Genomic DNA, 9863 nt, shown 5'->3' on the forward strand with positions numbered 1-9863 from the left:
AAATGTGTTTGCACTGGGTCACAAGTGGCATTTTGATGTGAGGATTTGGCTTTCTTTTTCCTTGATACAGAAAAAATAAATATTTTCAAGTGCAGTGTAGTAGTCCTTCAAGTGCCTTTTGTATATTTACAAGTTTTTATAGCTGTATATAGATCCCATTGTGCTCCTAATAAGTGTTCTGAAAGTTGAACTTTATGTGAATGAGGACTGAATTAGATGTGAGCAAATATTCAATAGGGTTTTCTACTCGGTATACATTAATAAGTTGCCAAAGAATTGCCATGTCATTGTTTTTCACAAAAATTTTTCTCTTGTTACAAAAAAAAAAAAAAAAAACCACCAAAATCCCAGTCATACATGCAAGTTAGGAAAAAAAAAACAGGTACAGCTGGTTTTGTGAATCTTTGCCATTTCCTTAATTTTTAAAACACAAACTGTATTATGCAGAAAGAGCAGTAGAAAAATACTGTAATGTAATGACATATTCTACTTTGATGATACAAACCACTCATCACTTTCTCAGAATTTAATATGTTACTTTATGGTATAATTGGTATTTCCCTTGTAAGACTGCGTCTGTTTCGTGTGTGTCTTGTCCTTATTAAGATTTTTGTTCCGTGAAGTTTCAGGTCACAGTTTTCTAAGCTTGTTAGAATAAAACTGTGAGGATTTTGTAAAATATGTGGTCTACTCTTAAACTTTATGGCTCAATGTCACAATTTATTGAAAAATCCAAAGCCCATCATTGGCAATTACAGTTTTGTAAATATTTCCTATCTATTGAATGTGCAGAAGATGCACTTATCTAGATGTCTAACTGGCTGTGACTCCAAATACATGATTTTGCAGCTGCAGTATAGCCTGAATTACTGTGCTTTTTTATATCTCTCTTCATTTTTACTTGAAATGGTAGTTCAGGGCATCTGGGCATATACAAACATCAACAGTAATAGTGGAAAAGGAAAAAAAATATAAAAGGACATAATTTTAAATTGCCTTAGATACATGAAAAAGTAAATATTTGCTATGGCTTTCTTTTCTGACCTTAAAAAGAAAATTGATTTTGTCCTAAAAATGCAAAGGTTGAGTATATTGGATATAAGCTTGCTTAATTGTAATGTCCTGAAGTTTCTTTTATTGATTTCCCTCTTCAAAATAGTTGGCTTCAAACATGAAATGATGGGCATTACATGAACTTCAGTTTTTCAATTTGTGCTTTGAGGAATTGCACATTCCAATATTCATTGTTTTATTAATATTTTTCCCATGTAGATCTGAAATCTCACATTCTACAAATACAAGGAAGGAAGAGAAAGGCTCTTGCTGAATCATGGGATCCCATTCCTCTGTGTTTTTACTAACAAATACAGACAATTGGGCCTTGCTCTTATCATGATGTGGTCATTTTACCACTTACCAATCTGATATTATGGCAGCAATGTCTTTTTTTATAAATACTTACTGTATCTGAGGTATGCCAAGCTGCTTGCCCTGCCATAAATGAAATCAAACAGTTGTCTTGTCTTTGAAGTCATCTAGTGTTGAATAAAAACAGATATGTATGTGAAGTGTGTCACGTATTCTTGAGGGATTAGTGTCATTGTGTATTCCTGACTTTCTTCTATCCTAAATCAGACATTTTGTTCCAGGATTAGAAGCTTGCTCTGGCAAGCACATGCACACTTGCATGTTTGTGGGTACATCTGTGGTACTGTCTCTTTGTGCTGCTTTGTGATTCAACCTCCTGCTGCTGCCTCCTTTTTGTGCACTTAACATTTTTTCCTTCAGGAAGAGTTTGTTCTTTTGCTTCATTATGAGTTTGAAAACATCTTTATCCATTCAAAATGGCTATGTGTCTGTAGAAGGTGGTTTGCTTGCAATAAGTAATTTAAGTTCCTCTGTGTCCTTAGAGAAAAAAGGCAGTAAAAATATATTCACTTCTTCATTTGTGCAGTGGATAGAGATGAGAGAAATTGGTGCTGCTATGAGAGGAGTGGCAGCCCTTCCCACCAGAATTGTTTTAGGCTGGTCTGTAGAATTAGTATCCATTTCTTCCATCTGTTCTTTTGGAGTTTGTTCAGTGATGGTTTCAACAGGGGTGTTTTTAGAGAGAGATTTCACACCTCTATACAGAAATGTTATGCATTTACATCTATTGTAATTGGGGCAGAAATTTTATTTAATGTGGGGAGAAGTGAGTGAAGTTGAGTCGAGTCAGAGGCAAGTTCTCCTCTTGGTTGGTCAGACATTTGCTTCAAAATGCTAGGATTTAAGGAAAGCTTTGAAATCTCCATGGCTTGCAGCTTTGCTGTCGGTGGTTTCCAGAGAGCAGTTGTACCTGGTGAGGGAATGAGGCAGAGCATGGAAAGCAGGGACAGTAGCTGAACTTAAGTACAGAGACAACTGGGATGGTACTGCTGTTATGGAGAACTGTTGTTTCTGTTTTGGATTCCATCCTTGGCAAGATTTGCCTTTTCTTAGTCTGAGAAGTAAAAATGTGACTCAAAAATTGTGATTTGAAAAGTATGGGAGACAGAGTTGATGAAAGCCATATGGTCCTATTTTTTTACAGACCTCCTAGAACAGCTTTCCTGATTGGAGTATGCATCTTGTAAATCCAGCAGGTAGAGAGAGGTTGCTTTATACAAACTAAATTACTATGCTGTATTTAAAATAATTAGATAATGCTTGCCTTTAAAAGCAGAAAAAAGAAAAACATATTGGAAGATTTTTTTTTAATAGGAAATGGGGCATGCATTCCCTTATGCTTTAACTGCAAATGTGCTTACAAGCAACTGCAAAAATCCTAGCAAGAGAGCATGACAGAACAGCTCAGTGGGTGCTACAAGGTGCCACAAAAACGGTGGGTTTGGAATTTAAATTAAATTCTAAAGTAAACATTCTTAACTGTGGTGGTTTAAGTAAGGTTTTGCTGACTTCAATAGCAAAATGCAGATTATTTTCAAACATAAATATCTAGCAAGGTAGGTTTTCATAGCGTTGGGGTTTTGGGTTCAGTCCATACCCTTCAGCCCTGTAATGCCAGTCCCTTAGTTTTCAGACACTGGATTCAGTAGACCTTCTTATTGAATGCTTTTTGTCTGTCATGGAAGAATAATGAAATACTGGCATGCTAAGGGCCACCAAATCTGTGAAACAAGAGGCTACTGTGCAAGGACACTGGAAAGAAGTAGAAGAGTGTGGAAAGAGTAGCATTTCACTTCAGGTGTCTGATTTGTATTCTCAAATAAGATTGATGTGGTTCTTTAAAAAAAAAAAATCAAAATCAGAGTGTTGTGGATTTTTAGATGAACTGCCTCCCAGGACAGTAGATTGGCAGAATGTCTAGTAGAAAGCACATCTTTGAAGTAGAAGAGTATTGGGTGGGTTTTTTTACCCTTTTATTTGATATCACTGTATCTGCCTTCTTGTGTAGCTACTCCAGAGCTAATCAGCATCAGTTTCGGAGTTTGCGCCCTAAACTATATGATTTTCTGGAAAAGACGCTTTTTTCCCCCCAGACAAATAAAAGTTGGAAGGAAACCATCTCTGAAAACTTGCAGGTCAATATTTCAGTCAGAAGAACAAACAAGACAGTGCTGACTCACTGTCTTAGCTTAAATGATCAGTTTATAGTAGGTAGGTTTGGAATGGAGATGTGGATGATGACCTGGAATGGCTGCAAGATGGGGGTAGTTCCTTGGCCTGACTGGACAAGTGGTTGCAGCAGAGAGGGGCAGGGTGGCTGACAGGAGCAGGAGGCTGTTGCCACAATAGTCTGGTCAATGTGAATCAGAATCCACAAACACAGTGGAAGTAGTAACTCAGCATTAGCAAGAATATTACCATATATACTTTCTTCCATGTGGGGGAATGTATGTTGTCCATCTCCTGCAGACCCACTCAGCCAAGCTCCTTGAAAATTATCTGTTTGAAGTTGTTTCTTGGGTCTTAAAGAACTCTTTCAAACATAAAACAATAAATACTAAAACAACTTCAGTAGTAAATATAAAATGTAAACAAAATACAGATAAATTACAGTTACCAGTATCAGACACTGTGATTGTGAATGAACTTTGGCTCTTATCTTCAGGTTCAGTAGTTAATAGGGACGTTTTGCAGTTTTTCCTCTCGTTGAGGCTGGAGTGGGCTGTGAGCAACTTCACAAGAAATTTAAGCAAGCTAAGTGTTGATTATGCATAAGGGAAATATTCATTAACAAAAGAAAGTGATAAACATCAGAAACAGTGGAACAGCTGTTTGGTACTGATACTTTTCTGGAGCTGTGGCCCACTGGAGGAGGTCTCCTGAGCAAGGACTGGACTGAAGTGGAAGGACATGAAAACAATTAGGTGCATGATGTAACAAAGACTGTACAAATTGTTCTTGTGTATACCAGTTCCATTGTACTGAGTTGTAAGGGTCCACAGGATTCAAGGAAGGGACTAGAACTGAAAAAATGTGTCATGAGAAGAGAGGTTGAAGAGATCAGTGAGGTTTAGATTGAAGAAGTGTGGAAAAGGACCATGAATTGTACAAAGAAAAAATAAGGGACCCTTACTTAACATTACAGACGCAAGAGGAATATTCAGTAGAAGACAGACAGTTAATTCAAACAGAATCTTAAATGCATCAGTAGTTTTAAAAGCTGAAAGCTTATTGAATAACTAAGATATTCACTAGTGAGAATATAAAAACCACCCTCTCATTGCAAAAAATCAGTATTCCAAGTCTGCTGCTGGTTAGATATGAATGTTTTGGGAGGAACAGGTTGGACCACACAGATGGTGCCCTTTTCACGCTTAAAGCAATGCCGTAGAGCTGAAGGACTTCGTGAGCCAGGCACTGTTTCCATGTGTTTGTGTTTAATAGCTCTGTTTGGATTTTTCTCTTACCTGTATATTTTTGTCATCCCACTTACGCTTTTGGCTTCTATGTTGTGGCAGTGAGTCTCACAGTTGTAGTTATGGTTTATGTGATGTAGTCTGGCTTTTCCATCTATTTATTATAGACCTGCTGCCCAATTTCTTAATTTCATTTCTTAACAAGAATACCCAGTAACACTGAGAAAAACTTTCTGAAGAGAGGGCCAGTCATGACACAAGGCTGCCCCTCTGACGCTTTCTCTAATTATTCATGGGTGGGTGTCTTGCTCTCCCTGTAGGAGATACAATATTTACTGCTTGACTGTCTCCTGCTGTAACAACCTCTGTGGACAGCTAGTGAGTTCCATCCTGGCCATGACTGCTGTGTCCTTATGGTGAATAAGGCTGATTCCTGGGTGTTTCAAATAAGGTGCCAATACTCAGAATGAAACACTTTGCCCCCTGAATGCACAACATTGCACACACTTCCCTGAATGTAGTGTAGTTTTGTGTAGTTTTTTGTAGTTCTGTGTAGTGTGTAGTTTTCAAGGTGCATATCCTGGGCCCTGTCTAGAGCTCAGTGGGAGAATGGGTTTTCTTGGTTTGCTTTTTTTTAAAGTCAGCCTTCCATCCCCCATCTCACACATATGTCATAACCAGACAAATGCTGTGTTATCCTGCTTTGTAGGTGAAAGTTTGGTGTGTGCTTGCTGGCCCTCACTCTTAGCTGTTTACATGCTATAATGACTGCAGAACAACTTGGTTTCTGGGGCCCAGAATATTAACAGATCTCTCACTAACTCTTAGGTGTAGCAGGAGCAAAATCAGAGACTTTCTTTCAAAATCACAGAAAGTTCTTTTTAATTAAAAATAAGAAATGATTCCTGCTTGCTGGAACTTGTGTTCCAAATGTGATCATGTGAAGTGAGGTTCTGGAGTAAGTATTGAATATTCTAATTTTTACTCCTTTTTTGTCTTTTTCTAGGAGAAGCTCTGCCTACCACATCACATCCTAGAAGAAAAGGGCTTGGTAAAAGTGAGCATAACAGTTCAAGCATTGCTAGATGTAACCACAGTGAAACAAGCTTTATTCACATGAAACTACCCTCTCTCTGCTGTTACCAGCTACACTGTGCCATGAACGAATCAAAAACTGCCCATTTTTTCAAACTGCATTGAAAACAACTCCAGTACTCCAAGAGTATTCTTATGATTTTAAACCCATGTTTCAGACTGTACGTATGTGTCGAACTACAAAGCAGAAACTGAACAGAAACATTTTCTAGAGGAAGTTGGCGCTTCACTGCTTTTATAGCTCACTTTGTACAGTACTTACAAAAACAACACCTCTCTGCCACTTAAAATCGTGTGGAGTACACAGCTGTCTTGCAGCAAGATACTTTGTATTACTAAACTAAGAATCACTGTAATCACCTGGGGGGAGGGAGAAGGGAGAGTAAATCAGACTGCTACCACCTTAGGTTTTTCTGCAGTTGCTTCAGGCTATTGCCTTTTAAAAATATCCAGACATTAAATATTTATATAAATATTATTTATTAGTGAGTTGTTATTCATCCTTTGGATGCAAAATGTAAATTAGGAAACTGTATTTTATTACTGCTTTTTTTGTGGTTAAACACTTTATTTTAATATAAATACTTCGTTATTTTTTATTCTACTTGGTGTGCAGTAGCTCTAGATCTCCGTAAATGGTATTTTCTAATATGTAAGATAAAAAGCAAACAAAATAGGTGCTTCTCTTAAAAGAACAGCTAGCTGGAATGGCATTCTTCATTTCTTGAATCTGTGGAACATTGGTAAAAAATTGTCTGCATTCCATTGCGTTTCCTACATTCCAGTAACACCTCTCCCCTCACTAGGTAGACTACATTGGCTGAAAGTGAGAGCACACCCATTTTATTTGTATATAGATGTTTAAAAACAAAAGGAAATATGTAAACTTGAAAAATAAATGTGAAAAAAATATTTTTGATTGCTTATTTTACTATGCACAAGACATTTAACTTTTGCCACAACAAAATTATTTATGTGCATTAGGATCATATGTCTTGAAATGTAATTTTGCACTGTAACTTGATTTCTTTTAAAGATTACAGCACTACAGAACAAATAGTAAAAAATAGCACAAGAATGTTAACAAGATTAACAGGTAGCCAAAAAATTAACTTGTTTTCTTCAGTGATTCCTTCAAGAGGAGACAAAATGACTGAAATTGCCAAAGGCAGTCTCAAAGACCCAGTCTTCCAGATCCAACTTGCCTGGGTACAGTGCTTCTCTTATTTAAAAGTATCCACAGAATTAAGCACAATGTTCTGTAGTGCACATTTGCAGCATCAGACCTCTACTTCCACGTCAGCAATAGGAAATAAAAATTCTCCTTCTTACTTACCACTTTACATTTGCAAAAAGGTTTTCAAAAGTATACTTTATTATTAAGACATCATGCATTTTAGATCACAAAGTTCCAGCACAGTGATTCTTCTGCTATCTGGAACATCCCATTTTCATTCACACAAGAAGCCACTGATGGGACTTGGGCAAGCAGGATGGGGCAGTTGCATGTGGTGAAAAGGGAAGCAGGGAGTTGGAAATGTAGAGTGGCAAAAAAAAGAGGCAAGGGGGTGTGAGGACTAACTATTTAAGCAAGAGAATGTGGAGAGTTACTGTATGAAGGCTTTTGGGCAGAGTGATGCATACCTGTCACTGCCCCCTCTCGAGGCACTTAGGGTGGCACTTTGGGTGGCCTTTAAAGCCACCCATGCTCAGCAGCGGATCCGCTGAGCTGCAGCCGGTGCTGAAGGCGGAGCACACACTTCAGCACTGGCTATGGGGCTGGGAGGGAGTGACAGCAGCGTGTGAGGAGGAGGAAAGTGGACTCGCAGACAATGAGCCAGGCAGTATGCATGGAATATCCAGTTACTTCAACCAAAGCAAAAACATTTATTTTATAGAGGGAACATAGACTTAAATTGTAATTTGATTGGCAGCTAGCGTATTGTTTCCTATAAAATGTACTGTGCACTTTAACACTAAATGAAAATGTATTTTAATATTTTACAGGGCTGCACAAATATCTGTTTTGTCAAAAAGCACGAGCAATGTAAAGAAAATAAGTTTTCAAGTCAGAGTTTATCAAATTTTAGAAGCATTGAAGGATCAAGTATAAAAATAGGAATATTGATTTCTGCATCTTGAGGGTAAAAATGCAGGTTTCCTGAGTATTTTTTTACAATGTATATATGGCAACATGAAGCTTTGTAATTATTATTATTTTGACAAATCTTGTTTTTTCATAATTAAAATTTTGTTTTTCTCCTGATAGTCTTTCACTATTTGCTTGAAGTTGGCTGTAAATAAATAGCTCTGAGTATTTTGTAATACAGCTTTTTTTATGCAGTCTTAACCTGTATGGCTAAAAAGAGACTCTTCATGATCCTTTGTACAATATTTATATGTGCAATAAAACATGCATGGCAAATCTGTAATACTCTCTGCAGTGAACATAATGTATATAGAAAATCTTTACTGTAGTTACAATTAAACTATATTATTTGCAGAAACCCTTTAATGCCTATCCCTGTGACTGATCATTTCTTGTAAAATGTAGTTGGAGAGCATAGCACTGGAAATGATGGGTTTGGGGATGGGGAAGATGATGATGTGATGCTAGTAAAGGAATTTTGCAGCTAAAGTAGGCCTAAGATCCAGCTGGTAGCTGTTGGGTACCTGCAGTGTTCTCCCTGCAGCTTTGCTGCTGCTGTTGTGGAGGCCTCCTGCCAGTCTGCCAGTGGCAGTGAATGCTCTGCCCTCTGCTGCCGGGGCTGGGCTGGGCTCAGGGAGAGTGGAGAGACCCCTCCTTCACTTTGGAGAGACCCCTCCTTCACTTTGCTCCCGCTCACACCCGTGTATGAGAGTTGTTCATTTTACTGCTGACGCTTCTCTCTCCTTTTCTTCTCCTGAAACGCAGAGATTGTTCTGCAGCCTTCTGCTTCAGCAAACAAAACATGAAGATTCCTGGAGAGTACTGAATCCAAGCAGCAAACACAGTAATGCCTTTGGCCCTGGGACTAACCCAGTGGGCCAGGGCTGTGCTCAGCTGTTTTGCTCTGCCCCTGGCTGCAGAAACAAGCAGCAGGTCACAGCATCCAGCCTTCTCTTGCCTGTGCAGGTTTCTGAAGTCATCCAAGTACAGACTCTCCTAGATTCCAATTTCTGGAGTGTCTTTACCTTAGTGAACAGGTATGGGCTGTATTTTTTCACATTTCATAGGGGATTTTGGAAGCAGGATCTACCTGCAATAATTTCCTTCTGGAGAGCTCTTGCAATGCACACAGTTGTATTGTCCCAGCCTTCAGAGCTTAATCATAAATTATTAGATGCAAGACTGATACAAGCTGATGCATAATTTAAGGCTGTCACCAGCAGCAGCCTCTCTGTAACCTAGAATCTAGCAGGAGCCAGGGACACAGGAGAGCATTGAGCATTGCCTAGAAAAGGAAACCCATCCCACATCTATGGTGGCATTTCCTCTGGCAAGAGTGAGTCAAGGTTTGAGCAATGATTCAGGTCCAGCTGAGCCATGAGAAAAGCTGATTTTACAGGTGATTACTCGCAGCTTACTGGAACAATCTGTGTTCTTGTCCAAGGTAGCTGGCAGAACTGTACCACCAAGAGCTATTTTACACCTGTAACTGTCAGGACTAAATTCTGCCCCTTTTGTAAAATAAGCATACTTTATTTCAGCAATGAGATATTAGATCATCTAGCGAGGAATTGCTTTTTTCAGATCTATTTAGCAGTTTCTTCTCAGTCCTGTCAAATCAAAGATACACACTACAAGTCTTTCATACTCTAAGAAGCAAAGGCAAGTGGAGAAAAAATCCTTTTTAGTACAGACTGCTTCCTTCACAGATTTTTTAAGAGGTCTTTTCTGTAAGTATCATCCATGGAATACTCCAGATCATGTGCCTGATAACG

At 38.5% G+C, this 9863-nt stretch overlaps 1 protein-coding gene across 1 annotated transcript in view; it reads left to right on the forward strand.

Annotated features, from left to right (window-relative positions):
* LRCH1 (leucine rich repeats and calponin homology domain containing 1) overlaps positions 1–8446 on the forward strand; it is a 116421-nt gene extending 107975 nt beyond the window's left edge. Inside the window, exon 19 of the mRNA XM_041407332.1 lies at positions 5851–8446. Within this exon, the coding sequence (XP_041263266.1) occupies positions 5851–5964 (114 nt within the window). The 3' untranslated portion in view covers positions 5965–8446. The remainder of the gene's footprint in view (positions 1–5850) is intronic.
* Positions 8447–9863: the final 1417 nt, after the last annotated feature.

This window comes from Onychostruthus taczanowskii, unplaced genomic scaffold (assembly GCF_017590055.1).
Source record: "Onychostruthus taczanowskii isolate IOZ18803 unplaced genomic scaffold, ASM1759005v1 scaffold26, whole genome shotgun sequence".
Taxonomy (NCBI): Eukaryota; Metazoa; Chordata; class Aves; order Passeriformes; family Passeridae; genus Onychostruthus; species Onychostruthus taczanowskii.